The sequence below is a fragment of the Haliaeetus albicilla genome, chromosome 16, assembly GCF_947461875.1.
Source record: "Haliaeetus albicilla chromosome 16, bHalAlb1.1, whole genome shotgun sequence".
Classification (NCBI taxonomy): Eukaryota; Metazoa; Chordata; class Aves; order Accipitriformes; family Accipitridae; genus Haliaeetus; species Haliaeetus albicilla.
In genome coordinates this window covers 33,402,581-33,429,662 of record NC_091498.1, presented here as the reverse complement: position 1 = coordinate 33,429,662, position 27,082 = coordinate 33,402,581, and the positions used below count along the sequence as shown (strand labels likewise).

Here is a 27,082-nt window from a genome sequence, read left to right as displayed (position 1 = left end):
GCGCTGCGCACTGCTCAACCGGCACAGTCCTGCTTTGGGGCCGAGTCCCTCGCCCGGGGCCTGGCTTCTGCCGCCCCCTCCCTAGCAGGTGGCCCCGCCCAGTCTCGGCCCCCCCCCCCCCCCGCACGGCCGGGCAGACACGCACCAACCAGCGAAAAGCTTCGAGATTTAATAACAAACGTTATAAAAGGCATAAAACCGAGGAGGGTCCTGCCAGGCTGGCGGGCGAGAGGGGGCAAAGCCAGCGGGCACGGGGCAGGGCAGCTGCCCGCCGCTGAGGAAGAGGAGGGAGGGGGCGCGGGCAGCTGCCCGCCGCTGCTGCCGAGGATGCCTGGCTCCAGCTCCTCCTCTATTTGAGGTCCATGAAGCGGATGTCCATGATGAGGAGGAAGTTCTTGGGCAGGGGCCGAGGGGCGGGAGAGAGGACGGTGAAGACCTGGCGCTCCAGGTCGATGCCAGTGACGACGATGAAGCCGGCCACGCTGGTCTCGGAGATGTTGTCGTCAGGGCTGTCGGCAGTGCTGACGCTCAGCAGGTGGTGCACCATGTCCCGCCCCGGTGTCACCGGCACCAGCTTCAGCTGGTTGTCCTCCTGCGACATGCCCAGGGGCAGGCAGGAGTCCGGGATGGTGGGAGCCCCCACCTTGTAGATCTTGACGTCGGAGAACTTGACGTCGAAGGCGTGAGGGTAGAAGCAGCCCCGGAAGCCGTAGAAATACTCGCGGATGCGGTCGTCTCGGCACTCCCGCCGGAAGTCCTTGGAGCGCTCCACCACCCCGCCGGACTTGGGGAGCAGGACGGTGCGCACAAAGTGGGGCAGGTCCCTCTTCAACTCGTTGTACAGCCGCTCCTGGTCCAGCACCACCACCACATCCACCTCGAAGGCGGAGGCGGCGTGCACCAGCGCCTGGTAACCTGAGCCCTTCACCCAGCCACAGGTGTTGATGACACAGCCACTCACCGAGGCGCGGCGGTTCACTTCGCAGCGCTGGTTGAAGACGTCGGCCAGGCGGGATGTGATCTGCAGGGGAGATGGGGCAGAAGTATCAGGACGGAGCAGCCTTTTTGGGGCACCCGCATCTCCAAACCTCAGCTGGGTCTCTCTAATGCCATCCCCACCTCCTTCAGTACCCCCAAAGCCTCGATTCCTGCAGCAGCACCACGCTAGCTGTGACTGGGCCAGAAGCTCAGGGGGGCAAAAACGGGCAGCCACCAAACAGCATCGGAAGGGCAGGAGGCCAGCGTGCCAGGCCCTGCCCAACTCCTCAGGGACACAGCAATCCTCTGCACTGTCCCTAATGTGCTCAGTTGCTTACTGCTAAAGCTCAGGAGTGATACCTGGTTCCTGGGCAGCCACCTGGGATGAAACCCTTTCCTCCCCTCCCCACCCTCAAGAGATAGCTGCAAAGGGGCAATTTGCCATGCAGAAGGCTGAAGCCATTCCTAAAATGTGTTACAAGCACTTAAGGGTGCTCAGCTGCAGCAGGAGAGTCGCTCTTCTGTCCCGAGGGCTGCCAGGGCAAGGGCAGAGCAGGGCTACAGAGGCCTTCAGCCAAGCAGGGGTCTCTGTCACCAAACAGCAGCGGTGGGAGGACCCTGGAGATTCAGGTCAGCTTTTGGGGCATCTTCAGGTTTTTCTTGGGCTTCTTTCCACCTGGGTTTCCATAAACAGAGAGCCAGGCTGTGGGCAGCAGGAAGCAGGGGGTCCCTGCAGGGGAGCGATGCCATGTGGTGACAGCCACCATGCTCTGGCTAACACTGGCTCCACATGAGAGTGATCAGACTGTGCCCATGGCTGCGCTCTGCTCCCCTCTCAGCTAGGGAGCCCCGCAGGCTGAGCTCACTCAGTGTGACCTGCAGCTCTGGCTTTGCCCTCTGCAGCCAGCCATGACTCACAGCCTGCAAAGGCCCTCGGTCACGGTCCCTCCGCTCCTCCTCTCCAGGCTGAAGAGCTTCTCCCCTCCTCAGGGGGCTCCTCCAGCCCCTTCACCGTCTCCCATATGCCTCTCCCCTCACTGCCTGGGCCCTCCCTATGTCTCTGTTGAGCTGCAGTGCCCAGAATCGGGCACAGCGCTCGGGGCAGGGATGCGCCCCGGTCTTCTACAGTGGCAAAAGCAGTGGGACGATCCCAGGCAGGCCAGGAGCTCTGGAGCCCAGCTCTAAACTGGGCCCGTCCCCGGGGTGAGACCCCCCCCTCCACCAGGGGCTCCCTGCGCTCACCTTGTTGTAGAGCTTGATGTTGGTGCCGGGCGTGGTGGAGCCGAAGTGGTAGACGAGCGGGGCCTGGAGGGAGAAGCCCTCCTCCACATCGGCCGGCCGCTCAATGTAGAGAGCACCCATGGTGCCGGGGATGGAGACGGAGCCCTGGCCCACATCCAGCTCCACGAAGGTGGGCCGGCGCCCCAGGCGCACGGCGTAGTTCAGCAGCAAGCGGCACACGGTCGACTTACCCACGTCAGTGGGTCCCACCACCATGACGCGGGGCCCCCTCTCATCCTCCCGCTCCGCCTGCCGCCGCATCTGCTCCAGGGCTGTGTGGGTGTTGAGGTAGAGCAGCATGGGGGTGTCCTTGGAGACGTAGGCCACCTCGGTGCGGCCGCTGAGCTGGACGGTGCAGCCGTGCCAGGTGAAGACGGCCACCTTAGCGCCGGCGTCAAAGGTGAACTTCTTGTTGCGGGTGAGCTCGGTGCCAAAGACCTCGGCCATGCCAGTGAGCAGCTCCAGCTGTACCATCTGCGAGGCCTCCACCTCGAAGCGCAGCTCCGTCTCCCGCTCCAGCTCGAACTTGGCCACCTGCTTCTTCTCCTCCCCGCCGTCGTCCGCCATGACGCGCCACCGGGCCTCGCCTGCCCGCTGCGGGGAGGGCGACGGGTGTGCGGCGGGGCCGGGCCCGTCCCCCGAGGCCGTCGGGCTCTGCCCCCGCTTTGCACCCCCACTCCGCCCCGCCCTCAAGCCGTTGCCATGGCACCCGCCGGTAACTCCCGCCCAGCCCTTACCCACCTACTTACCGGGGCCGCCGCGCTTCCGGGCCGGCGAGGCTGCGCCGGAAGTGAGGTCAAAAGGCGCGCCCGGCCCGTTGGGCGGGGGGAGCTGCGGCGGCGGTTGCCATGGCAGCCGCGCGGGGCCGCCGGGGTGACGTGTGACGTACGGGGGCGGAGTGCGGGCCTGCCGCTGCTCCCCGGGGCTCATTTACATCTCATCTGCATACCGCCCTGGGACCGCGCCCCGCATCCCTTCGTCTCGTTTGCATCTCATTAGACCGGGCCCCCCACCGGATCCGTCGGCAGGGGTGTCGGGGTCGTTTGAATCTCATTTACATCTCCCACTCCCTCCCCCCGCCTGATTTGCATCTCATTTGCGTGCGTCCCGGGGGTGACTGCGAGGCGGGGGTGCCGAGGGGCGCCGGCGCTCGCAGCGCGTCCCCGGCGGCGCGGCGGACGTCGGAGGTGCCGGGCGGTGACGTCACGGCAGCGGGGTGCGGGCGGTGACGTCGCGGCGGCGCGGGATGAGTCACGGTGCCGTGATGCAGTCCCCAGGCACGCAGGGCCCCCCCCCCCGCCCCCGCCCCCCCCCCCCCCCCGCGGCCGCCCGGTGCCCCCGCCCGGCGCCCGCCCCGGGGACAGCGGCAGCGGCGGCGGCAGCGGGGATAGCGGCAGGCGGTGAGCGGCTCCTGGAGCCCCCCGGCACCCGGTACCCCGTCTCGGGACCCCACCGTGCCTGCCGGCACTCCTAACAGTGCTCCCCCCCCGGCACCCCGTCCTCCCTTCCCGGGACCCCCAATATCGCTCCCCGGGACCCCCGTTGCCCCCCCCGGGACCCTCAATATCTCCCCCGGGACCCCCATTGTCCCCCCGGGACCTCCACGCCCCCCGGGACCCCCATTTTCCCTCCCTGAGACCCTCCCCGGACTCCCAGACCCTTTTAGGAGGAGCCCCAGATCCCGCTTAGGAGGACACCCCCCCTCATCCTCTCCGCAGACCCTCGGGCCCCCTCTGCCCCCCCTTTCTCTGAGGGGCCCCCCCCGGGTCTCCCTGGGGACAGCAGGGACGGGGTGGTGCCACCCCCGCGCTGCCCCTCACTCCTGTGATGAGCTGGCCCGGTCTCAGCTGGCAGCGGGGGGGGGGGTGGGTCGGAGAGCTGGGGGTATTGGGGAGGGGGGCCCAGGCAGTGCCCCCGCTCACTGCCCCCTTTAACCCTTTGCAGGCCGCCCCCCTTTTCCACCTCCTTCTCACCTGGGGGGGCCCGGGGCAGCGGTGCCCCCCCGACCTCTGCGCGGGAGGAACGACGGCTCTCGGCACTCTGCTGCGCTGCTTCCCCTGCGAGCGGCTCTGCGGGGGGTGCACGGTGCCCCCTGCCCCCCCGCGCCCTCCCGGGGCCCTGCCACCCACCATGCCCCCCCCCCGGCGCCGCCTGCCCCCCGCCGCCCACCTGCCCCCCAGGACCTTCCACAGCTACCTGCCCCGCTCCCACCGCACCTACAGCTGCGTCCACTGCCGGGCCCACCTGGCCAGGCACGAGGAGCTCATCTCCAAGGTGCCCACCCCCCCGGCCGGCCAGCTGTCCCCCACGGGGCGGCTGGGACAGCCAGCGTCCGTCCCCCCCCCCGCGGTGGCCCTGGGGTGGCCCCGGGTCAGCGACCATCACCCTGTGGTGTCCCCAGGGCAGTCAGCTTCCTCCCAAGGTGGCCCTGGGACAGTGACCGCGTGTTGTGTCCCCCCCATGATGTCCCAGAGGCTGTGAGCTTCTTCCCATGGTGGCACTGGGACAGCCAGCATCTCCCCCGTGGTGCCCCTGGCGTGGCATGTGTCCCCCCGTGGTGTCCCCAGGGTGGTGAGCATCCCCCCACGGTGTCCCCGGGCCGGCGTGTTGCACGGTGGCAATGCAGCAGGGCGGGGGGACGTGGGTGGCCCAGGGGACGCGGGGCCAAGCCAGTGACTCGTGCCATGTCCCTGCAGTCCTTCCAGGGCAGCCATGGCCGTGCCTACCTGTTCAACTCCGTGTGAGTACCACCGGGCACCCCGGGGACGGTGGCCACGGGCCCAGGGTGGGGGGACAGTGGGGGGGTCCTGGGCTGTGGGCACCAGGGAATCACCCAGGGCCGCTGTCCTGGAGGTGCCGGGCTGTGCCATGCTGGGCTGTGCCATGCCGGTGGCAGACCGCCCCCCTCCCCGCTCTGCGGGCGCAGGGTGAACGTGGGCTGTGGCCCGGCGGAGCAGCGGCTGCTGCTGACGGGACTGCACTCGGTGGCTGACATCTTCTGCCAGAGCTGCAAGACCACCCTGGGCTGGAAATACGTGAGTGCCCCTGCGCCCGGCACCCCTACCCCGCTGCGGGCGCTGCCTCAGGCACCCTAACCCCTACTGTGGGCACCACCCGGGGCACCCTGAGCCCACCCTGAGGGCTGCCCCAGGCACCCCAAATCCCTGGTCTGGGCACCCCAAACCTGTAATGTGGGCACCAGCCTGGGCACCCCAAAGCCATGGTGAAGCCAGGACCCCTGGGCACCCCAACCCCACAGCCTGGGCAGCAGCATGGCACCCCATCGGGGGCGGGGGGGGGTGTCTCACGCTGCCTCCCCCCAGGAGCAGGCCTTCGAGAGCAGCCAGAAGTACAAGGAGGGGAAGTTCATCATCGAGATGTCGCACATGGTGAAGGAGAACGGCTGGGACTGAGGGGCACGGCGGGGGCACCCCCACCCAGCAGCACCCCTGCCCCGGCAGGCACCTGTGCTGGGGTGCTGGCGGTGGGTGCCCCTCCACCTTCGCGCCTCCCCCAGTGCCCTGAGGGCACCTGGTGCCAGCCCGTGCCCCCCTGGGGGGGCACGGTGCCCATCACCAGCACGTGGGGGCTGCGGGGGCTTTTCTAGGGCAATAAAGGCTTTTTTTTTTTTTTTAGGAAGGTGCTGGGTGTCACCTGCCCCCAGCGCTGCCATCTCCCCTGGCTCAGCCCTAGCACTCTGGGGTGACGCCTGGCATGCAGCCGGGGCCCCTGTGGGCACCCTGACGTGGATGGGGGCATCCCCGATAGTCCCCAACTTGCCCCCCCAGCGCCTGGGCTGTCCCGTCCCCTCCCTGCATGCAGGAGCCGTGCAGTGGTCAGTGCATTTATTGGGGCCTCAGGCCTCGAGCTGATGGGGAAACTGAGGCACGGGGGCAGGGGTCGGGGACCCCATCCTGCCCCGTGGGGTGGGGAGTGAAAGGTGGGGAGATGGGGGAGGGAAAGGGGGGCAGGTGGGGGAGGAAGGGGTGGGGAGATGGGGAGGAGGTGGGGAAGGAGGGAGGGAGAACTGGAGGGAGGGATGGGAGGGGAGGTAGAAAGGGAAGCAGGGAGGGACGAGGGAGGATGGAGGGAGGGAAAAGAGGGGGAAGGATGGGGGCTGGAGGGTGGTTGGAAGGGTGGGTAAGAAGGGAAGAAGGAGAGGAAAGAGGTAGGGACGACGGAAGGAGGGAGGGAAAAGAAGGAGGGATGGAGGCAGGAGGGTGGGAGAGACCAGGGAGAGAGGGAAGAAGGGCTGGAGGGAAGGAGGGAGAAGAGGAAGCGGGGGGACAGTGGGGGGCAGCAGGCAGGCAGGCAGGGGCCGGGGTGTGGGCAGGGATCAGGGCTGGGGGTCGCTGAGGCGGCCCATGAAGAGAGGGACGGCGCCGGCATCATGCCAGAGGACGAAGAGGAAGGGGCGCAGGGCATCCAGCAGCAGGACCGTGCGCGCCACTGAGGTGGCCATGGCGCCCGCCGCCTCCACGCCGGCCTCGTCCAGCACCAGCACCGCTCGGTGCCTCGCTGCATCCACCGCCACCACTGGGCCCCGTGCCAGCCCGCACAGCTCCGCGTCCAGGAACAGCCCGTAGTCTGCAGCATCCATCCTCAGCGCCAACCCCGAGGGGACACGGGGGATGCCGGGGGCACAGGGACACCGAGGGGTGCACAGGGGAAACTGGGGGGCTTCGGTGACACGTGGGATGTGGGGGATGCCAGGGGCACACCAGGGACATCAGGGGCAAGGGGGCAATGGGGGGTACTGGGGAACATGAAGGGACACAGGGGACACCGGGGAGATGGGGGATATTGGGGACACCAGAGACAGCAGGGGTAATATGGGGACCCTGGGGGCGTGGGGGACACCAGGGACACAGGGGTACTGGGGGACCCTGGGGATGTTAGGGCCCCTGGGGAAAGGGACCCGCATAGGGACTGGGGAGGGGCCAGTGACGTCCTGCAGGGAGTGATGTCATTGCACATCACCTCCCGCGCAGGAAGTGACAGCATGCCAAGCTCACCCAGCCCAAACAGTGATGTCACGCGCAGACCCCGGGGTGGGGAGGGTGTCGGTGGCCTTACCCATGTCGTGGACCATGGCCACCACGTCCAGGGCGAGGTCGAGGCGCAGGCGGGGCAGGGCTAGGGCGGTGGCCTGAAGCGGGGTGCGGGCTGCCCGCTGCAGCAGCCCCAGGAAGGTGGGGGGGTCCAGCGCCCGCTCCAGGGTCCCCAGTGCCCCCGGGGGCCCCTGTGGCACCAGCACCACCAGGCTCAGGCCCTCGCTCAGCTCCAGCCGCCCCACCTGTGAGATGGTCCCCAGCGCTCAGTGCCACCGCAGTGACATCAGAGCCCAGCACCCTCCCAGTGCTGCCGCAGTGACATCAGAGCTGGGCAACCCCCCCAGTTCCACAGCAGTGACCTCACAGCCTGGCAAGCCCCAGTGCTGCCGCAGTGACGTCAGAGCCCAGCAACCCCCCCAGTGGCACGGCAGTGACCTCACAGCCTGGCATCCCTCCTGGTACCACCAGAGTGACATCACAGCCTGGTATCCCTCCCATTCCCAAGGGACTGAGGTCACAGCCTGCGCCCCCCTCAGTGCCAGGGGAGTGACATCATAGCCTGGCATCATCCCCAGGTGCCATGGGACTGATATTACAGCCTCCCCCCACCCAGTGCTAGGGGAGTGCTATCACAGACTGGCATCCCCTCCAGTGCCACCTGAGTGACATCACACCCTGTTATACCACCCCCGCCATGTGCCAAGGGAGTGATGTCACAGCCCACCCTCCCAGTGCCAGGCAGCGAGGTCTGGGCTGGTGGGGGGGGATACCTGGACCTGCAGGTGGGGGTCGATGAAGGAGGCCACCGGGTACTTCTTGCTGGTCATGGTGGGCACCAGGCGGGGGGGGCGCCCGGGGCGCAGGAAGGGCAGCGGCACCGTCTGTTTGACCTCCAGCGGCGTGCGCCAGGCAGCTGTGGGGACATGGCACCGGGGCTGCAGGGGACAGGGGGGACCCGGGGGGCCACGGGGCAACCTCGGGCTCAGCCCCATGCCAGATCCCAGGCGGATCCCGGGGCAGGTCCCCGAGCCAAGCCCTGGGGCAGATCCTGTCACCGGGGCTGTACCTTGGAGGTGGACGGCGCTGAGCAGCAGCAGGCGGGGCTGGGGGGGTAGTGTGGGCAGGAGGCTGGGCAGCAGCCCCCGGCTGGCCTTGCGCACCCACTCGTTGATGTGCAGCAGGTCCAGGCTCTCGTTGCCACTCAGTGTCCGTGGGCGGACGCGGTAGAAGTGCCACGACTCATTGAGGAAGCGTGGCTGGAGGCGCAGCTCTGTCCGGCAGCACGGCTGGCGTCAGCCCTGTGCCTGCCTGGTGTCAGTGGCCCTGCCAGTGCCCGGGCACCCGCCTCACCTGGGTCATGGAAGATCTGCACGGCGGAGAAGAGGCCGGGTGCGTCGGCGAGCTGCTGCAGGGCGCCGTGCACGCAGGTCAGCTCCGGTGGGTATGCCAGGATGGCGCCCAGGCGCTCACGGGTCTCACCGCGGGTGCCTGTGGGCAGAGGGGAAGCTCAGCGAGGTGCCCGTGGGTGCACCTGCTGCTCCAGGCTGGGACAACCTGGGGGCACAGGTGGTGCCCATGGTGGTGCCTGTAGCGATGACGAGTGCAGTACCCACGGCAGTGCCAACAGCAGAACCCATGGTGGGGCCCACAGCAGTGCCAATAGCAGTGCCAATAGCAGAGCCCATGGTCGTGCCCACAGCAGTGCCAATAGCAATGCCAATAGCAGAGCCCATGGCAGAGCCCACAGCAATGCCCACAGCAGTGTCGGTGCCAATGCCCACAGGCAGCCTCTCACCCAGCAGGAGGTGCGAGAGCCCCATGGCGATGTTGATGGGGGAGAAGAGCAGGTTGGCATCGGGCTGGGCAGCCTCCGCCATGTGCTGGTAGAAGCGGAGGGCGAAGGTGCCCAGCGCCTCGGCCACGGCTGCCTGCTGCTCCCCCGTGGGCACCCCGCAGACCTCAGCTGGCTCCTCATCCCCGGGGCACGGTGGGGCGCTGGTGCCCAGGGTGCTAGGGGGGCCCTGGGTGGTGCTGGGTGTGGATGCTGCTGTGCTCCTGTGGGTCAAGGTGCCCGGCTCCTCGGGTGCTCCCTCAGGCGCGTTGGGGCTGGGGGGCTCTGCAGCCTTGAGGGGGGCATCCGAGCTGGGCAGCTCCTCGGGGTGGGCATGGGTGGTGGGCGCAGGCAGGACGGGTGACCCCACATCCCCCAGCGAGCCTGGGGCAGGATGGGGGGACACCAGCAGCATCAGGTGCTGTCTGTGCAGCTGCAGCAACCTGGAAGAGGCCTCTGCCGTGGGCACCTGGGCACGGGGACCTGGGTGAGGGGGGGCACAGGGGTGCCCAGGTGGGGGATTCAGGTGAGGGTGGGCATGGGGGCACCCGAGTGCAGGAAGCCCACATCCCTGGGCCACACTTACCGGGGTGACAGTGGCTGTGGCTGCGGCCACCAGCCACACCAGGGGCAGACAGAGCATCACGGTGGGCATTCTGGTGGGCAAGCACGGGTCAAGGGCTTGACGGGCACCCAGCAGCCCCACCCCAGCTCCCAGCACCCCACCTTGGCACCCAACACCCTCCCACTCCACCCCGGCACCCTGCACCCCCATTCCCTACATCGCCTGTACCCCCCTGCCCTGTGCACCCCCACCCAGGGGTGCCCCTGATCTGACACCCCCCCCGGGGAGCTGGGGGCGGGAGGAGGCAGCACCCCGGGCCCACCTGGGTGCCCGGCGGGTCGGGTGCCTGCGTGTCCAGCCGGGTGCGGGGGGGATCTGGCCAGATCTGGCCCTGCCTGGTTAAAGATTAAGGAGGGCGGCGGGCAGCTGCTGAGGCTTCCCGTAAATCAGCTGGGCTGGCGGCTGGGGGGGCCCAGGGCAGCCGGGAGGGGCGGGCTGGGCGCAGGCGCCCACGGCAGGATGGGGCCCCCCCGCCCCCTCCAGCCCCGCGTCCCGCTCTGCTCCTGGCACTGGAGGACCAACCCGCTGGGACAGGGACCCTTGGGGAGGTGGGGTGGGGTGCTCTAGCCACTCAACTGCCCTCCCTCTGTGGCCCCTGTGGTGACAAGGGGCAGTCTCACCACTCAGGCTCCAGCTCACGTGCCTGGTCCTTGTTCCTCTGATCCCCTGGTGACCTGCGGGGAGGCCCAGGTGGGGTGACCCCCCCCAGGTCCCTCCCTCCACATTTCTCTGCTGCCTGAGGCGGGGTAGGGACCACCCAGTCCCTTGGCCCTCCAGCACCGGCCAAGGGAGGTCCTCGGTACACCCCCGCCCCGACAGCATGGGGATGACCTGGGAGCCTGCCTGCCCCACACCTTTCCAGCCCCTTGGGCTGCTCCAGGAGAGTCTGGCCCCTCTTACATCAACTCCATGATCTCCTCTGCCTGGTGCCAGGCTTGAGATTTGGGGGTGTGGAGTCCCCAAGGAGCCCTCCCACCCCAGAAGTAGGAAGGCCCAACCTACTGCCTCTGGGCAGCCAGCTGTGGGGCAGGCTGCCCTCGCCCCTCCTCTCAGCAAGCCCCGGGGCAGGGACAGCTCTGGGCCTCCCACCCTAGCAGAGCTGCCCTGCCCAGGGCTGGATGGGGCACGTCTGGCCACTCACTGCCAACTTCTGTGGCCCCAGGCCACCCAAGGCCTGTCTGGCCCCTCATCCCCCCCATCTCTATGGCCCAAGGCTGCCCAAGGCCTGTCTGGCCCCTCCCCCCCATCTCTATGGCACCAGGCCGCCCAAGGCCTGTCTAGCCTCTCATCCCCCCCTATCTCTATGGCACCAGGCTGCCCAAGGCCTGTCTGGTCCCTCATTCCCCCCCCCCCCGATCTCTATGGCCCCAGGCCATCCAAGACCTGTCTGGCCCCTCATCCCCCCACATCTCTATGGCCCCAGGCCGCCCAAGGCCTGTCTGGCCCCTCATCCACCCCCCCCCCATCTCTCTGGCACCAGGCCGCCCAAGGCCTGTCTGGCCCCTCATCCCCCCCATCTCTATAGTCCCAGGCTGCCCAAGGCCTGTCTGGACCCTCAACCCTCCACCCCCCCCCCATCTCTATGGCCCCAGGCCGCCCAAGGCCTGTCTGGCCCCACCCCGAACCCCGCCCTTGGGGCGGGGCTGGAGCAGCTTGCCCCCCCCGTGGACGTGGCCTGATAGAGCCCCGCCCAGCGGCAGCGGGCATTGGGGGCCATGGCCGGCAGGATCGCCAAGGTGGGCGGGGGCACCGGGGGCTCGGGGCCGTACGCCCGTGTCGGCACCGGCACCGGGCGTCTGGACCGGGAGCGCGGGGCAGTGGCGGTACCGGGGGGGGGGTCCTGGTGTCAGCACCGAGCTGTGCCAGCCCCGAGGTGTGGGTGGGGGCGGCGGCCGAGGGGTCCCGGTACTGGGGTGCGGGGGGTTGCCGGGGGGGTGTGCGGGGAGGGGGGGGGCGGTGCCGTGGCGGGGGTCGGCGGTACCGGTGCGGAGGGTGTCCGCTGCCGCGGTGCGGGGGGTTGCTGGGGCTGCACTCCAGTTTCGTTTCCCCGGCGGGGACGGCTCCGCCACGGGGCGTGGCTGGGAGGCGGCCTCGCCCGTGGGGCGTGTCCCGGCCCGGACCCGCCCCCTGACCCGCCCCTGTGCAGGAGCTGGCGGAGGCGCGGCAGTGGGACGGGGCGCGCGAGCTGCGGCCGCTGGAGGGGGACCTGCGGCGGTGGGGGGGGCTGCTGCTGCCCGTGCGTGGGGCGGGGGGCGCTGGGGGTCTAGGGGGGGTCCCCGGGAGCGGGCGGGTCCCGGGAGCGGGGGGGCTGGGGGGGTGTCCCAGGAGCGGGGGGGTCCCGGGAACAGGGAGGCTGGGAGGAGTCCCGGGAGCGGGCGGGTCCCGGGGGGTCCCCGGGAGCGGAAGGGGCCCTGGGGAGCCGGGGGCTGGGGATGCAGGGAGGTCCCCTGGGCACGGGGGGCGGGGGACCCGGGGGCGAGGGGGGGGCCCTGGGGGACTACGGGGGCACAGGGGACCTGGAGGGGAAATGGGCCTCTGGGGGCACGGGGCGGGGGGGCCCTGGGGAGTCACCTGGGGGGCACTGAGTGGGTGCCCCTATCAGAGCAACATGGGGGAGGGTCCCACTGGGGACACGGTGTGGGGACCTTGGGGTCCTGGGGTGGGGGCACTGGGTGGGGATTCCCCTCCTGGGGGGGCTCAGGCTGGGGGGCGGACTCCACGGGGGGCACTGGGGATCAAGGCTGGGACAGGGGTGTGTGTCCCCCTACAATGGACGCTGCGGCAGGGAGTGTCTGAAGTGCCCCCCCTTACCACGGCAGAACAACCCCCCATACAACGCAGGCGCCTTCCGCTTCGAGCTGACCTTCTCCCCCCACCACCCGCTGGCCCCCCCCCGCGCCACCCTCCGCACCAGCATCTACCACCCCGGCGTGGACCCTGATGGCTGCGTCTGCCAGCCCCTCACCTCCACCCAGCACTGGGTGCCCACCACCCGTGCTGTCCAAGGTGGGCATCTCGGCAGGGGGGCACACGGCGGAAGGGGGTGCCCGCCCTGACACCCCCCTCTCCCGGTGCCTGCAGTGCTGCAGGACCTGCTGCTGCTGCTGGACAGCCCAGACCCCCAGCGGGTGCTGCGGCAGGATCTGGCCTGTGAGCTCCAGCACCAGCCCCAGGTTTTCTGGCGCCGGGCAGAGGAACACACCCGACGCCACGCTGAGCGGCGGCCCGACCCCCCTGGCCCCTGAGCCCCCTGCACCTGGGGGCACCTGGGGGGTCCCAGGGGCACCCCGGCTTCCCCCCTGCCTCTCTGTGCCAGCCAGGGCTGGCCCTGGCATCGCCCCTGCCATGGTGCTGGAGCCTGGGCATGGAGGTCCTGGCACCCTACAGGGGTCACCCCACCCTGAACCGAGTTAAATAAACCGACTCCCACTCCTGCTTTGGCCCCATGACGCCTGACTGGGATGGGGGGGGGGGCAGCGGGGAGGTGCAGCCCTGGGGGGGTGCCACCACGCCTGCCCGTCCCCTCTGCAGTGGCGGTGGGACAGTGCCAGGGCTGCGCCCACCCCGCTGCCAGCTCACGCCAATCCCCCAGACACCTGCTCAGTGCCAGCGTCCCTGTGCCCATGCGTCGTGTGTCCCCTCCACCGAGAGACGAGGCTGCTGCAGCCTGGCACCGCAAGCCTTTACTGCTGGGGGACGAAGCCTGGGGGGATGGCACGGGTGGGGCTCCGTGGGGGACCCCCCCCTCAGCGCTTCTTGGTCTTCACCAGGCCCTTGGCCACCAGGCAGCGGTACAGCTCCTGCAGGTAGGTGTAGATGCACTTGGCGTCCGGCACCGGCAGCCGCACCATGTCCTCTACCTCCAGCAGCGGGGCGCAGCCTGCCCGCTCCCTGTGGGGACACCACCATCACCTGGGGCTGCCCACCCGGGGACAGGGTCCCAGGGGAGGGAGGGCCGGGAGGTGCTCTCACTCGGCGGTGGCAAAGGCCAAGGCAAAGTTGTGCCGGCGGGCACCAGGCTCCAGGCTGCCGTAGTCGAAGGCGTCAGGGAAGAAGCTGTGCAGGAGGGCACAGAAGGCCAGGCCGCTGCCCCAGCTCCCCGAGAAGTTCTGCACGTCCACATGCTGCCGCGGAGGGAGGGGGGTCAGGCTGCCCCACGGCGGCTGCCCCACGGCAGCTGTCTGCCCCACTGCAGCCACCCCCACCGTCTCACCTGGTAGCCACGAGTCCTGGCGCGGCACCACTCCAGCAGCATGGCCTTCACCGCGGTGGTGCCCCCTGTCCGCTTCAGGTGTGGGGCCGGCCCCGTGGCTGCCCTGCGGGCGATGCCGGGTACCGTGGGGCACCCCACACACCCCACAACCCCCCCCGGCCCTTTGCTGCCCCCCAAGTGGCCCCCCCCTTGGCCTCCCCCTCCCGGTGGCTCCCCATTGGCCACTGTCTGCCCCAACGGGACCCCCCCATTGACCAGTCCCTGCCCCCGGGGGCACCCCCCATTGGCCCATCCTTGCCCCAGCGTGCCCCACTGGCCCATTTCCCCCATGGCATTTGCCCCAGGGACTCCCCATTGGCCAGTGGCCCCGACCCCCCCAGAGCTCCACATTGCCCCATGCCCCCCCCAATACCCCTAATGGCCCGTGCGCCCCCCTTGCCCCATGGCCCCCATCCCTCTGCGCCCTCCATGGGACCAGGCCCCCCAGTCCCTCCATGTCCTTGGTTGCCCCATGCCCCCCCATTGCCCCATGGCCCCCTAGTCCCCTGTGCCCCCCATTGCCCCATGGCCCCCACCTCCCTGTGCCCCCCATGGGACCAGGCCCCCCAGTCCCTCCATGTCCCCTATTGCCCCATGGCCCCCCACTGCCCCATGGCCCCACCATACCCCCACTGCCCCATGCCCCCCGCATTGTCCCATTGCCCCATGGCCCCCCCGTGCCCCCCCCCATGGGGCCAGGCCCCTCTCACCCTCCAAACTTCTCCAGGATGGCGCTGCGCCCCTGTGCCCGGGCACTCGCATGCGGCCACCCCCCGGCCCCCTCTGGCCTCAGCCTTGGCCTCAGCCCTGTCGTCCCGGGGGGTGTCCGGCCCCGCAGCCCCTCCACCGGCGCACTGCTGCGGGCACCAGGGTGGCCTCGTGGGTGGGGGTGAGGGCACCGCTGTGGGTGCCACTCACGGGCACAAATGGGTGGACCAGCCCGGGGCTGTGCGGTGCTGCCCGTGGGGGCACAGGGCTGTGGGGTGCCTGCGGCGGGGCAGGGCTATGGGGCAGCCCTGGGGCCGGCCGTGGGACACCCGTGGGGCCATGCCCCACACACACACACACTCACCTCTCGCCGCCCCCTGAGCCCCCGGTGGTGCCAGCTGCAAGGGAGAGAGGAGGGGTCAGCGGGGTGGGAGGGGGGACCCTGGGGTGGGGGCACCCACATCCCCTCCGGGCACCGGTGGGGTCCCAAATGGGGGAGGGCATCCCCAGGGCACCATCAGGGGCACAGGGCTGGAGGTTGTTCCCCCCACCCCGGGGAGGGGACATGGGGCACCTGCAGGGGACCCCATGGGGGGGGATGGGCACTGCGTGGGGCAGCGGTGACCCGCAGGCTGTGCTTACCTGCAGGGGAGGTGGGAGACGTGGGGGATGCTGGGGATGTGGGGGACATGGGGGATGTGGGGGACATGGGGGATGTGGGGGACATGGGGCTGGTGGCCCCTCCTGGGGATGAGCAGGAGGGGAACTCGGGCCACGGCTCGTCCTCCTCGTCCTGCAGCCAGGTGGGCTCCTGCAGGCACAGCCAGGGTGGCACTGCCAGCATGGGCACCGTCACCCTGCCCTGGCACCGTCACCCTGCTCCTGGCACTGCCAGCATGGGCACTGGGCACCGTCACCCTGCCCTGGCACTGTCACCCCTGTCCCCAGCCCTACCACACCTGCCCCGGCTGTGCCACCCCCGTGCCCCCTCTCACCTGCTGGCCCTGGGTGCTGACTGCTGCTGCTGGCCCCGTCCCGGCCTCCTCCTGGGGCCCCTTCACAGCACCCCCCATGGTACCCTCCTCAGCACCCCTGTCTGCCGCTGCCTTGGCATTGCTCCCGGCATCCTCCGGTGCTTTGGCCCCGGCCCCCCCACCGGCACCCCCGGCTGCCTCTGCCCCGGCATCACACCCCACATCCTGAGCCGCCTCGGTGTCCCCCCCCACATCCCCTGCTGCCCCTGTCCCCTGGCCATCGCCCCCGTCAGCCCCCGCTTCCCTGCTGCCCTCCTCTGACCCCCCATCCCCTGGTCCCGCGGGGGGGCGAGAGGGGGTGCCTGGGCCGGGGGTGCTGGGGGTGGGGCTGTCCGGGGTGGGGGTGTCCAGGGTGGGGGTGTTGGCGTCTGCCTGGGGCTCCATGCTGCTGCGGTCACTGCTGCAGGGGCAGAGGGCTGTCACTGGGGTGCCCCCTGGTGCCCCCCACAGCTTGCCTGTGCCCCTCCCAGCCCCACTATCCCCCACCTTGACCCTGTCCCCATGCCCCCCCCAGCCGTGAGACCCCCATTCCCCCACCCTGGGCACCCCTGTTGCCCCTGCCCAGCCCACATTCCCCACCCAGGCTCCCCCATGCCCCGCCGTGACACCCCAATACCCCAGCCTGCCCCCCCCACCTCCTCCAGCTCCCCCATGCCCTACACCAACCCTCCCCATTCCTCTCCTGCCCTCCCATCCCAGTCCCCCCATTACCCCCATTGAGGCCCCTATGTATCCTTCCCGCCCCCCTCATACCCCCTCTCAACCTCCCATGCCCCCCTCCTGACACCCCATTCACCCTCCCACTGCCCTCTCCCATCCCGGCCCCCCCATGTCCCATCCCGAACCCTCAATTCCTCCTTCCCACCCCCAACCGCCATCCCGACCCCCTCCTCCTGCCTCTCACCCGCCCCATCCCATCCACTGCCCCTCCACCCCCTCCCGGCCCCCATTATTCCGACTCCTGCCCCCCCCATATCCCATTCCAACCCCCCCACGTCCCCTCCCGACCCCCCATATCCCATTCCGTCCCCGCCATATCCACTCCCGACCCCCCCATATCCCATTCCGACCCCCCCATATCCCCTCCTGCACCCCTTGTCCCATCCTGCCGCCCCCGCTCCTCCCCCCCGGCCCCCATTATTCCGCCTCCCGACCCCCATATCCCATTCCGGCCCCCCCATGTCCCCTCTCGACCCCCCATATCCCTTCTCGGACCCCCCATGTCCCATCCCGACCCCCCATATTCCATCCCGACCCCCCCCGTGTCCCGTCCTGACCCCCTATATCCCATTCCGCCCCCTCTATCCACTCCCGACCCCCCCATATCCCATTCCGACTCTCCCATGTCCCCTTCCGCCCCCCCTTGTCCCATCGTGCCGCCCCCGACCCCCATTATTCCCCCTCCCGACCTCCCGGCCCCCCTCCCGGTCGTCCCCCCGCCCCGTGCCGACCGCCGTTATTCCCCTCCCGGCCCCCTGGCTCCCGCACCCTCCCGGCCGCTCCCCGCTCCCGCCGCCCCGCCCCACCCCCCCCGCGGCTATTTTTACCCGGCGGGGGCAGGTGCGGCCTTCACTCACCGCCCACCCGTCGGGCAAGCGTGGGGACGCGGACGGGGACCCCGCTGGGCAGGGGCACACGGCGACACTCCCCCCGGACACCGGGGACACCCCACGGGAGCCCGCGGGGCCCCGGGGGGGCACAAGGGGACGCGGAAACCTCCCCCCGACAGCGACAGGGAGACTTGGGGGCACAGGGACGTGGGGGGGCATCAAGGGAGACTTGGGGGACATCAGGGGTCACGGGGGGGCACAGGCACACGAGGGGGCATCAGGGGACACGGGGGGGCACAGGCACGCGGGGGGACATCAGGGGACATGGGGGGACATCAGGGGACAAGCACACGAGGGGACATGGGGGCGACAGACACGTGGGGGACACGGGGAACAGGGGGGTCACAGAGTCACGGGGGGACATGGGGGACACAGACATACGGGGCGACATGGGACACGGGGGGCAGGCCGGGCAGGGGACACGAGGGGGGGGACACGGGGGGTCACGGAGCCCGCGGTGCCCCCCCAGGACTGGCCCGGGGGCGGTCCCGCCCCCTGCGGGGCAAAGGGCTGGCAAAGCGCGCGCCTTCCCCTCCCACCGCCTCCCCTCCTCTCCTTGACTGTTGGCCCCCCCCACCCCTACCGCGGCGCCCTATCAGCGTTGGGGACGCCCTCCTCTTCCCCCACCCTCCTGGCTTCTATTGGCCGAAGCCGGAGGCGGGGCGGGGCGGGTCTGCGTCTGGGCGGAAGCGGGACGCCCACGTGGTTCCTGCCGGGAGTCGCCGCGGGATCCCCGGCCCGAACCGAACCGAACCAGACCGTGCCGAGCCCGGCGGAGCCGAGCGGGTCCGGGCCGGGCCGCCATGGACCCGCTGCGGGCCCAGCAGCTGGCGGCCGAGCTGGAGGTTGACATGATGGCCGACATGTACAACCGGTGCGGCCGCCCGGGGAGAGCGGCGGCACCTGGAGGGGGGTCCGGGGCGGGGGGCACTGAGGGTGCTGGGAGTGCCTGGGGATGGGGGAGGCACTGGGGCGTATCGGAGGCGCTGGGGGACCCTGGAGGTGAGGGGTGGTGCCGGGGATGCCCGAGGGTGGGGGACACCGGGGGCTTCTGGGGGCGGCGGTGACCCGGGGGGTTAGGAGGTGTTGGGGTGCTGGGGCTCGGGGGTGCCCGGGGTTGCGCGTGGCAGGGCCGGCGAGGGGCTGACGGTGCCGGTGTCGTGCAGGATGACGCAGGCGTGCCACCGAAAGTGCGTCCCCCCCCACTACAAGGACGCGGAGCTGTCGAAGGGGGAGAGTGTGTGCCTGGACCGCTGCGTGGCCAAGTACCTGGAGGTCCACGAGAGGATGGGCAAGAAGCTGACGGAGCTGTCACTGCAGGACGAGGAACTCCTCAAGCGCGTGCAGCAGGGCACTGGCACTGCCTGAACCCCCCCGCTCCCCGTCACCCCAATAAACTGGAGGCTTTGGGCCAGCTGGTTTGCTTCCCTTGCCCCCCCCAAAGCCACCCCGTGGCCATGTGTGGGGGTACACGTTGAACCCAGTGCTGCCAGTGGATGCTGCTGGGGAGCCCCCCCTTGCTGTCCCCAGCTGCCACGTGCAATGTCCTTGAGGGGGGCACCCCTGGGTGCCCCCCCTGGTCTCCTGGCCAGGCCCAGCCCATGTAATCCTGGGATTAGGCAGAGCCGGGCTGAGCCCCTTGTAATCCCCCGCGGGGTGGGGACAGGGCTCTGCCCCTCCCTGTCTGCCTGTCGGCCAGGGGACACCGGGGGGACAGCTGGGGGAACCCCCCCCAGAATCACACAGCCCTGGAGCAGCCAGAGAGGGACAGGCACACAGGGACACCCGTGCAGGGACACCCCCGAGCCCCCCAGCCCTGGTCAGGGACACACAGACAGGGACCATGCAGGGATACCCCAGGGACACCTGCGCAGGGACAGCCCAGACACCCACGCCTGGACAAGGACCACACGGGGACATCCAGAGACACTGGGGGAGGGACAACCAGGACATGCACAGGCATAACCATGCACCCACAGGGACAGTCGGAGACGACAAGGGACACCCACACAGGGACACCCAGAGAGCTGCACCAGCTCTCCTACAGATGTTCCCTGCAGGAACACCCTGACCCTGGGTGAAGGACACCTGCAGAGGGGCACCCCTGGGGTGACACCCACCCAAAGGGACCCAGGCCACGGCTGGGCAGCATCCACGTGTCTGTCTGCCTGTCCGCAGCCCGGCGGTGTGGCACTGCCTGCGCATCAGTGCCTGCCAGCAAGTGGGTCAGGCTGTGCAGGGTGCGGGTGACAGCGTGGGTGGTGGCTCCGTGGCCCGTGGCTCCCATTACACCCGCCGGCCGCCTGCGCTGCCAGCACCCTCTGAAGGGTGCGGGGTGCCAGCGGCACGGGTGTTGCCAGCCAGGGCGACGGCAGTCATGTCGCCGGGCATTGCGGTGGCGGGTGCTGCATGGCAGCGGGTGTGCAATGCACAGCGAGGGGTGTGCAGTGCACGGCAGCGGGTGCTTGTGCGCGCACACCCTGCGGCTCAGGGTGCGGCAATGCGGGGGGGGGTTGTCTGTCCATCCCTCCCGGTCCGTCCCCGCAGCAAGCCGTGCACGCCTCACTGCTCTCCAGCCGCCTGGGCGCAGTGGTGGCGGTGCCATCAATATTTCAAGAGGAGCAGGCGGTGACCTGGAAAAGCAGCGCCCCCCCCCGCCCCTACCCCCCGCAGCAGCCAGGCCCTGCTCTCCCAAAATAAGACCATTTTTAATAAATAATTTCCCACCTTTTGGTTCCTGTTGGGGGTTTTTCCCGCTCAGGATCAGGGGGACACTCCTGTGGCCCCCTCCCCCGGCCACCCCTCACAGTTCTAGGGGCCTCCCCTGGGAAGAAGGGGGGCACAGGCACCCCGAGGAGCCAGGACCCCCCTGGGGCACCGGGGGGGCGGGGCTCAGAGCTGGGGCAGGAGCAGACCCAGGAGGGGCAGGAGGACGTGGGGCTGGCGGGGGGCAGCGGCGGCCATGGGGGCACAGGGTGCCTGGGGGCAGCGGGCATCCCCGGGGGGGCCGCGGGAGTCGCGGGAAGGAGGGGGTGGCCGGGGCTGGGGTCCCCGCAGGTCGTGGGGGGGCAGGCCGTCGCGGTAGAAAGCGGAGGGCGGCGCGGCCGGGAGGGTGCCGGGGCGACCCAGTGCCCGTCCAGGGGTGCCCATCACCGCCACCCCACCGCCGCCATCTCCCTCCTCCTCCTCCTCCTCCTCGGGGCAGGCATCGAAGTCGCGGGGGCGGAGGTGGCGCAGGTCGGTGCCGCGGCGGTGCGGGGGGCTGGCACAGGGGACGGGGGAGCTGGAGACGCGGGTGCGCTGGAACCAAGCCCAGAGCGGGCGAGCGCGGCAGTCGCAGGCCCAGGGGTTGGCGTTGAGGCGCAGGAACTGGAGGGCGGGCAGGGCGGCCAGCGGGTCCCCGGGCAGCGCCGCCAGGCTGTTGTTGAACAGGTAGAGGATGGTGAGGCGGGCCAGGCCCCGGAAGGCGCGGCGGTGGATGGTGACCAGGCGGTTGGCGTGCAGCAGCAGGCGGTCCAGGCTGGGCAACCCTCGGAAGACACCCTCCGATAGCGCCCGCACCCGGTTCCCGTGTAGGAAGAGGTGGCTCAGGTTGGCCAGGTCAGCAAAGAGGTCGTCCTGCAGTGGAAGGGAGGAGAGATGGGGTGAGTGCAGGGTGTGCAGCAGCACTGGGGAGCCCCCAGCACTGCCCCGCGTCCCTGCATGGTGGGCATCACCCAGAGAGCTGCCTGTGACTGTCCCGCAGAGCCCTGCTCCGTGGGCTGCACCCGGAGCCCTGCCCCGTGTCCTTGTCCTGCAGGCATCACCCATCACCCTTCCCCGTGTCCCTGCTCTGTGGGCATCACCCAGTGCCTTGTCCCATGCATATCACCAAGAGCCCCCTCCTGTGTCCGGGCCCTGCTGGCGTCACCCATGACACTGCCCCGTGGCCATCGCTCTGTCCCCGCTCCATGAGCATCCCCTGTCACTCTGCCCCATGTGCTGGTTCCGTGAGTATCGCCTTGTCCCACACCCTGGCTCCACGGATGTCACCCCTCACCCTGCCCCGTGCCCCTGCTCCATGGGTGTCACCCCTCACCTTGCCCTGTGGGTCTCCTGCAGAGCCTGGTCCCCTGCTCATGCCCTGAAGGCATCACCCACCACCGTGCTTCAACCGCCTCCCCCATCCCCTGCCCCATGGGCATCATCCGCCACCCCCCTGCCCCTCGGGCACCCCCAGAGCCCTGCCCCACGGGCACCCCACAGCTGCGCTGGGGCAGCCCCGGGGCCGTGCCGGACCTGCAGGTAGAGCAGCCCGTTCTCCTGCAGGTAGAGGTACTGGAGGCTGTGGAGGCCGCGGAAGATGGCGCTGGGCAGGCTGGCCAGCTGGCACCGGTAGAGGTGCAGGGCCTGGAGGCGCCGGAGGCCGCGGAAGGTGTCGGGGGCCAGGACGCGGAGGTGGGGGTTGTCACCCAGGTCGAGCTCCTCCAGGGCGGGCAGGTGGCGGAAGGTGCCCGGCTGGATGGAGGAGATGTTGTTGGAGTAGAGCCAGAGGGTGACGGTGCTGGGCCCGAAGGTGCCCGCCCGCAGCGCCCCGATGATGTTGTTCTGCAGGAAGAGGCGGCGGGCGCCGGGCGGGAGCCCCGCGGGCACCGAGGAGAAGTTGTTGGCCTGGCAGCTGACGGTGGGCGGCGAGACGTAGCAGGTGCAGAGCGCGGGGCAGGCGGGCGCCCTGCCGGGCACCCACGCCAGCGCCGCCAGCAGCAGGGCCGCCAGGCGCCCGCCTGCGGGCACAGCGGGGCATCAGCATGGGGCACCGTCTGGGGCGCTGCCCCGGCCCGGCCCCGCGCACCCACCACCCCCGCAGGGTCCTCCCCCGGCAGCCCCCCCCCCAGGCACGGGGCGCCCTGGGATCTGCACCCCACGGAGCCTCCCACGTGGCCATGGCGGCCCAGGAACCCCCCTGGGGCCGTACCCGCACCTACGGCCGAAGTCCCCCAGGAGAACCCCAAGGCCATGCCCACCCTGTCAGGGCTGGGCGCCCCTCAGAGCCCCCCAGGACTGCGACCACCCCATAGGGCCACAGTGCCCCAGGAGCCCCCCGGGGCTGTGCCCACCCCACGGGGCCATGCCCATCCTTCAGGCCCGTGCCCCCCAGGCCTGTGTCAGCCCCATAGGGCTGTGCTCCCCAAAGACAGCCCCCCCAGGGCCATGCTGGCCCATAGGACCATACCCACCCCACAGGGCTGGGCACCCCAAAAACCGACCACCTCCTTGCACCGTCCTCCTCTGGGACCCCCAGGGCCGTGCCTTGACCCACCCGGGCCCCACGGTCCCCCGGGGTCCCAGGCCACCCCACGCCCCCCATACACTCGGGGGAGGGGGGTATGCCTCCTCCCCCCCCGCCCCCCCCGGGGCGCCCCCCGCCAATGGGGCGGCGCCACGTGCGCGCGTGCCGCGGCCACGTGCGGGGCGGGGCGCGCGTGGGCGCGCGGGCTGACGCTCTCGCCGGTGACACGCGCCGCCGCCGCTCCGGGTGTTCAGCACCGCCGCTTCCCCCCCCGCTCCGTGTCCACCCCCCCCCTCCCACCCCACCCCCCCCCGTGCCTGCAACCCGAGAGCTTCATCCATAATTCAACCCGGCCGCCTGGCCCCACGCCCGGGGATGCGTGGATGCTCCAGCCGCCGGTACCGGGGGAGGGGAGGGGAAGGGGGGGTGCCCCCCCGGTGCACCGGTGCACCGGGGGGGCCACACCCCCCCTCCCCTCCCCCGGTGCGCCTCGGTGTGGGGGGGGGACACCCCCCCACCCACCCACGGAGGCGTCCGGCGCAGCTGCTCAGCGCCGCCCCCCTCCCCCGGCGCCCCGTGCCGGCGTGCGCCCCCCACCCGCGTCCCATCTGTCACTCCCCCTCGCCGCGGGCTGACTCAGTTGGGAGCTGAAGTCACCGGTTCCTGGGCATCGTTTCCCCCGCCCCGTGCCAACCCCCCCCCAGGTCCTGGTACGGAACCGGCGCGCTGCTCGTGGGTACTGCACGGACTGGGGGTCCTGGGGTGGCACCGGCTACCCCGTGGGTCGCGGGGCACCCCCACGTCGGGTTATGCACCCCGGTGCCGCACAGGGTGCGCCGAGGGGGGGCACCCGCACCCCGGGCTGACGCCGGGGCTCCCCGTGGGTCCCGGGGCACCCCCACGGCGGGCAGCGAGTCCTAGAGCTGCACCGAGTCCCCCGTGGGTCGCGGGACACCCCCACGCCGGGCTGCGTGCCGCCGGAGCTGCACCGGGCAGCCCGCGGGCGGCGGGGGGGGGGGGAGCACCCTGAGGTGCCCCGGGTCCGTGCCCCCACGCCGGGCCGGGCGCCCTCGGGCGGCCCCGGGCTCCCCACGCACCCCGGGGCACCCACGGCCCGCGCTGCCGCGGGCACCCCAAGAGCCCCCGGGGCACCCCGAGGCGGGACCGTGCTCTCCAGGGTGGCACCCCGGGGCTCCTCCCCCCCCCCCTCCCCGGGGCTCTCCCGACACCCGTGGGTCCCCCCGCCCGTCCCCACGCCTACCTTGGGGCAGGTCCCCAGCCGTGGGGGACCGCATGGCGGGGCCGCCGCTCAGGCGCTGCCCGCTGCCCGGGGGCTCATGGCCGGTGCCGGGGGGCTTGCTCGCCCCCTTCACCCCCGCCGCGCCGCCGGGAGGAGCAGCAGCAGCAGCCGCCGCCGCCCCGGGGCATGGCACGGGTGGGCTGCGGGCACGGGTGGGCTCGGGCTGGGCTCGGCACGGCTCTGCCCGCGGCTCCGGTGGGGCTGAGCCCTGCCCCGCGCCGCGCCTTATCCCGGGGCGGCCGCGCTCCGCCCCCCGCCGCCGGCCCCGCCGCTTAACCCTTCCCGGGCCGGCCCGCCCCTCTCCACGCGGGGAGGGGGGGGCAGTCCACGGGGGACCCCCGGCGGCTCGGCGGGGAGAGGGGGGACGCGCTGCCGGACCCACAGAGGGGAGCCCCGCCGGGAGGGGGCTCGGCGGCGGGTGCCCCCACCGGGGAGACGGGACTCGCGGGGGGGGCGTCCCCGGGGGGGCCGCCAGCGCGGGACGGGGCGCGTGCCGCCCGCCCCTCCCTGCTCCGCTCCCACGGTCTCGCGGCTCGCGCCGGGCCGCGGCGCCCGCACGGACCCCCGGGACCCCGGCGGGGGCTGCCGGCGGGTGGGGGGCCGCGGGGCCGCCGGGAGGGCGCCGAGCGGGGGGGCGTGGGGGGCGGTGAGGGAGGGTGGGCCGCGGCGCTCGCCCCGCGCCCACGCGGGACCGCGGCGCTGTCCATGGGGCCGAGTGCGCCGCTCCCACCCGGGGCCGCGGCGAACTCCCCCCGCGTGGGGCCGCGCCGGCGGGTCCTGGCAGCGGCCCCCCCCCTCCCCGCCGTTGCCCGCCTGGGGCGGGAGGGAGGCACACGCGTGGCCGCGCCGGGCTGCGGCGGCACAAGCTGGCACCGGCGGCGCGTTTGCGGCGCCGTCTCCGGCGCGGCTCCCGGCGAGCAAAATACCACAAGCTGGCGCGGCAGGCGCGGCGGGCACCCGTGGGTGGGGGCGTGGGCGGCGCGGGGCTGACTCAGGGGGCCGCCGTCCGCTCCCCCCCCCCCGCCGCTGCCCGCGGGCACCCCGACAGGGGCACTCCCCCGGCAGCCATGCCGGGGGAGGGGGGTGCGGCCCAGTCCATAGGATCTGCAGGGTGTCCCAGAGGGATGCACCCACCAGTGGGTGCTGGCGCCCACCTGCCTGGGGGCACCTGGGGACAGGGCGGGCAGAGGGACACATCCTGATGCCACTAGCCAGGCCTGGGGCTGGCAGAGATGGGTGGTGGGGGTCCATGAAGGATGGGTGGAAGGAGAGCTAAGTGAAGGACAGCTGCAGAGGACAGACAGCCGGACAGCCGGATGGAGAACAGCTGGAGAAGAGGACAGCTAGAGAGGAGGACAGACAGCTGCCAGACAGCCAGGTGGAGGACAGCTGGAGAGATGGACAGCTGGACAGACAGTTGGGTGGAAGACAGCTGGATGGACAGTTGGGGGGAGGACAGCTAGAGAGGAGGATAGATGGATGGACAGCTGGGTGGAGGACAGATAGAGAGGAGGACAGCTGGACAGACAGCCGGGTGGAGAACAGCTAGAAGGGAGGACAGACAGATGGACAGCTGGGTGGAGGACAGCTAGAGAGGACAGATGGATGGACAGCCGGGTGGAGGACAGCTGGAGAGGAGGACAGCCAGCCAGCCAGGTGGGTAGAGGACAGATGGATGGACAGCCGGGTGGAGGACAGCTGGAGAGGAGGACAGACAGACAGCCAGATGGGTGGAGGACAGCTGGAGAGGACAGCCGGACAGACAGCTGGAGAGGAGGACAGCTGGACGGACAGCCGGGTGGAGGGCAGCTAGAGAGAAGGACAGATGGATGGACAGCCAGGTGGAGGACAGCTGGAGAGGATAGACAGCTGGACAGCCAGGTGGAGAACAGATAGAGAGGGCAGCCAGATGGACAGGTGGATGGAGGACAGCTGGAGAGGACAACAGCTAGAGAGGAGGACAGACAGCTGCTGGACAGCCAGGTGGAGGACAGCTGGGGAGATGGACAGCTGGACAGACAGCTGGGTGGAGGACAGCTGGAGAGGAGGACAGATGGATGGACAGTTGGGTGGAGGACAGCTAGAGAGGACAGCCAGCCAGCGAGCTGGATGGAGAACAGCTGGAGAGGAGGACAGACAGCTGGAGGACAGCTGGAAGGGAGGACAGCCAGCTGGACAGCTGGGTGGAGGACAGCTGAGGAGGCGGACAGCCGGATGGACAGCTGGATGTGTGGAAGACAGCTAGAGAGGAGGACAGACAGACAACCAGATGGGTGGAGGGCAGCTGGAGAGGAGGACAGGCAGACAGCCGGATGGTGGAGGGAAAGGCAGGTGAGGGCAGGAGGGCTGGCAGGATGCGGGCAGGGCAGGTGATGGGCAGCTGGATGGGCGGCGGGACAGACGGCCAGCTGAATGGGCGCGAGGATGGATGGAGTTGTGGTTTTAGGGGGACAGATGGATGGGTGACAGACAGACGGGTGGATGATGGGCAAAGGGATGGCTGATGGACAGATGGGTGGATGGCTGATGGACAGATGGATGGGTGACGGACAGATGGATGGGTGATGGACAGACAGATGGGTGGCTGGCTGAGCAGATGAACGGCTGGCTGGAGGGGTGGGGACGGGTGGGGACAGAACAGGTGGCTGGAAGCACCGAGGGATGGACGGGCGGACGGATGGCGGGAGGACAGACGGATGGAGGAGCAGACATGGCGTGGGTGGCCAAGGGGAGGGTGGTGGCAGGGATGCGGGGGGTGCCCCAGGCAGGGCACAGGGCCAGGCAGGCTGCAGGGTGGGTGCCAAGGACAGGCAGGTGACAAGGGCAGGGACAGCAGCGGCCATGAGCAGCCAGAGACACGGGCAGAGCCTGGCACAGCACAGGCAGGATGGCACGCCAGGGGATGGCACGGGGGGGGGCGGCCCGGGGATGGCTTTGGGGTGGCACATCTGGGGGTGTCCCAGGGGTGTCCCAGGGTGGCCCAAAGGTGGCTCAAGGGTGGCCCAAGGGTGGCCGCAGCTGGAGGACATCTCAGGGACACCAGGTAAGAGGGTGGCACACCTGGAGGTGGCATGGGGGGGGCAGAGGGATGACAGGGGGGCACACACAAGGGGCTTGGGGGGGTGGTGGCAGAGGCGTGA

The 27,082-nt window shown here is 70.8% G+C and overlaps 7 protein-coding genes across 11 annotated transcripts; 3 read left to right on the top strand and 4 right to left on the bottom strand.

The window, feature by feature from the left end:
* Window positions 1–154: 154 nt before the first annotated feature.
* CLP1 (cleavage factor polyribonucleotide kinase subunit 1) lies at window positions 155–3,124 on the bottom strand. Its single transcript, XM_069804473.1, is given in 4 exon segments — window positions 155–1,021; window positions 2,221–2,853; window positions 3,009–3,061; window positions 3,064–3,124. Coding segments are annotated over 4 exon segments (1,404 nt in total). The 5' UTR covers window positions 3,110–3,124; the 3' UTR covers window positions 155–349.
* A 391-nt stretch (window positions 3,125–3,515) lies between these two features.
* Window positions 3,516–5,892, top strand: YPEL4 (yippee like 4). 2 transcript variants are annotated; one of them, XM_069804479.1, is made up of 5 exons: window positions 3,516–3,659; window positions 4,204–4,533; window positions 4,956–4,999; window positions 5,186–5,294; window positions 5,583–5,892. In XM_069804479.1, the coding sequence occupies exons 2-5, from the start codon at window positions 4,390–4,392 to the stop codon at window positions 5,670–5,672; spliced, it is 387 nt and encodes a 128-aa protein (XP_069660580.1). In that variant the 5' UTR covers window positions 3,516–3,659; window positions 4,204–4,389; the 3' UTR covers window positions 5,673–5,892. The 2 variants fall into 2 exon arrangements, with proteins under 2 accessions (XP_069660580.1, XP_069660581.1); XM_069804480.1 differs by having other exon boundaries at window positions 3,603–3,690.
* A 56-nt stretch (window positions 5,893–5,948) lies between these two features.
* Window positions 5,949–11,895, bottom strand: SERPING1 (serpin family G member 1). Of its 2 annotated transcripts, none has more exons than XM_069804472.1 (8): window positions 11,751–11,895; window positions 9,731–9,800; window positions 9,109–9,613; window positions 8,664–8,801; window positions 8,380–8,583; window positions 8,084–8,226; window positions 7,336–7,555; window positions 5,949–6,846 (listed from the first exon to the last, which is right to left on the bottom strand). In XM_069804472.1, the coding sequence occupies exons 2-8, from the start codon at window positions 9,797–9,799 to the stop codon at window positions 6,596–6,598; spliced, it is 1,530 nt and encodes a 509-aa protein (XP_069660573.1). In that variant the 5' UTR covers window position 9,800; window positions 11,751–11,895; the 3' UTR covers window positions 5,949–6,595. The 2 variants fall into 2 exon arrangements, with proteins under 2 accessions (XP_069660573.1, XP_069660572.1); XM_069804471.1 differs by lacking the exon at window positions 11,751–11,895 and adding an exon at window positions 10,032–10,246 and having other exon boundaries at window positions 6,165–6,846.
* LOC138689427 (ubiquitin-conjugating enzyme E2 L5-like) lies at window positions 11,419–13,202 on the top strand. Its single transcript, XM_069804478.1, has 4 exons — window positions 11,419–11,505; window positions 11,916–12,005; window positions 12,589–12,775; window positions 12,851–13,202. Exons 1-4 carry the CDS (start codon window positions 11,485–11,487, stop codon window positions 13,012–13,014), a joined length of 462 nt encoding a protein of 153 aa, XP_069660579.1. The 5' UTR covers window positions 11,419–11,484; the 3' UTR covers window positions 13,015–13,202.
* Window positions 13,203–13,432: 230 nt separating this feature from the next.
* Window positions 13,433–17,586, bottom strand: SMTNL1 (smoothelin like 1). 3 transcript variants are annotated; one of them, XM_069804474.1, is made up of 8 exons: window positions 17,311–17,586; window positions 15,725–16,163; window positions 15,372–15,540; window positions 15,094–15,127; window positions 14,732–14,977; window positions 13,983–14,085; window positions 13,742–13,893; window positions 13,433–13,660 (listed from the first exon to the last, which is right to left on the bottom strand). In XM_069804474.1, the coding sequence occupies exons 2-8, from the start codon at window positions 16,145–16,147 to the stop codon at window positions 13,516–13,518; spliced, it is 1,272 nt and encodes a 423-aa protein (XP_069660575.1). In that variant the 5' UTR covers window positions 16,148–16,163; window positions 17,311–17,586; the 3' UTR covers window positions 13,433–13,515. The 3 variants fall into 3 exon arrangements, with proteins under 3 accessions (XP_069660575.1, XP_069660576.1, XP_069660578.1); XM_069804475.1 differs by having other exon boundaries at window positions 17,341–17,586; XM_069804477.1 differs by having other exon boundaries at window positions 14,732–14,878; window positions 17,311–17,583.
* A 457-nt stretch (window positions 17,587–18,043) lies between these two features.
* On the top strand, window positions 18,044–18,787 carry TIMM10 (translocase of inner mitochondrial membrane 10). Its single transcript, XM_069804469.1, has 2 exons — window positions 18,044–18,247; window positions 18,540–18,787. Exons 1-2 carry the CDS (start codon window positions 18,177–18,179, stop codon window positions 18,739–18,741), a joined length of 273 nt encoding a protein of 90 aa, XP_069660570.1. The 5' UTR covers window positions 18,044–18,176; the 3' UTR covers window positions 18,742–18,787.
* Window positions 18,788–20,062: 1,275 nt separating this feature from the next.
* RTN4RL2 (reticulon 4 receptor like 2) lies at window positions 20,063–24,228 on the bottom strand. The gene is made up of 3 exons (XM_069804462.1): window positions 23,904–24,228; window positions 21,652–22,136; window positions 20,063–20,991 (listed from the first exon to the last, which is right to left on the bottom strand). The coding sequence occupies exons 1-3, from the start codon at window positions 23,935–23,937 to the stop codon at window positions 20,266–20,268; spliced, it is 1,245 nt and encodes a 414-aa protein (XP_069660563.1). The 5' UTR covers window positions 23,938–24,228; the 3' UTR covers window positions 20,063–20,265.
* Between the last annotated feature and the right edge of the window lie 2,854 nt (window positions 24,229–27,082).

Coding starts and splice junctions, on each gene's coding strand:
- YPEL4 (XM_069804479.1), top strand. CDS start 4,390: ATGCCCCCCCCCCGGCGCCGCCTGCCCCCCGCCGCCCACCTGCCCCCC. Junction 4,534..4,955: donor ACGAGGAGCTCATCTCCAAG/GTGCCCACCCCC, acceptor ATGTCCCTGCAG/TCCTTCCAGGGCAGCCATGG. Junction 5,295..5,582: donor CCACCCTGGGCTGGAAATAC/GTGAGTGCCCCT, acceptor GCCTCCCCCCAG/GAGCAGGCCTTCGAGAGCAG.
- SERPING1 (XM_069804472.1), bottom strand. CDS start 9,799: ATGCCCACCGTGATGCTCTGTCTGCCCCTGGTGTGGCTGGTGGCCGCA. Junction 8,802..9,108: donor GCTCTCGCACCTCCTGCTGG/GTGAGAGGCTGC, acceptor CTCTGCCCACAG/GCACCCGCGGTGAGACCCGT. Junction 7,556..8,083: donor ACCCCCACCTGCAGGTCCAG/GTATCCCCCCCC, acceptor ACCATCTCACAG/GTGGGGCGGCTGGAGCTGAG.
- LOC138689427 (XM_069804478.1), top strand. CDS start 11,485: ATGGCCGGCAGGATCGCCAAG. Junction 12,006..12,588: donor GGGGGGGGCTGCTGCTGCCC/GTGCGTGGGGCG, acceptor TTACCACGGCAG/AACAACCCCCCATACAACGC. Junction 12,776..12,850: donor CACCACCCGTGCTGTCCAAG/GTGGGCATCTCG, acceptor CGGTGCCTGCAG/TGCTGCAGGACCTGCTGCTG.
- SMTNL1 (XM_069804474.1), bottom strand. CDS start 16,147: ATGGAGCCCCAGGCAGACGCCAACACCCCCACCCTGGACACCCCCACC. Junction 15,541..15,724: donor TCAGCACCCAGGGCCAGCAG/GTGAGAGGGGGC, acceptor CTGTGCCTGCAG/GAGCCCACCTGGCTGCAGGA. Junction 14,978..15,093: donor GGCTCAGGGGGCGGCGAGAG/GTGAGTGTGTGT, acceptor CCCCACGGGCAG/CACCGCACAGCCCCGGGCTG.
- TIMM10 (XM_069804469.1), top strand. CDS start 18,177: ATGGACCCGCTGCGGGCCCAGCAGCTGGCGGCCGAGCTGGAGGTTGAC. Junction 18,248..18,539: donor ATGGCCGACATGTACAACCG/GTGCGGCCGCCC, acceptor GGTGTCGTGCAG/GATGACGCAGGCGTGCCACC.
- RTN4RL2 (XM_069804462.1), bottom strand. CDS start 23,937: ATGCGGTCCCCCACGGCTGGGGACCTGCCCCAAG. Junction 22,137..23,903: donor GGCTGGGGACCTGCCCCAAG/GTAGGCGTGGGG, acceptor CTGTGCCCGCAG/GCGGGCGCCTGGCGGCCCTG. Junction 20,992..21,651: donor ACGGGCTGCTCTACCTGCAG/GTCCGGCACGGC, acceptor CTTCCACTGCAG/GACGACCTCTTTGCTGACCT.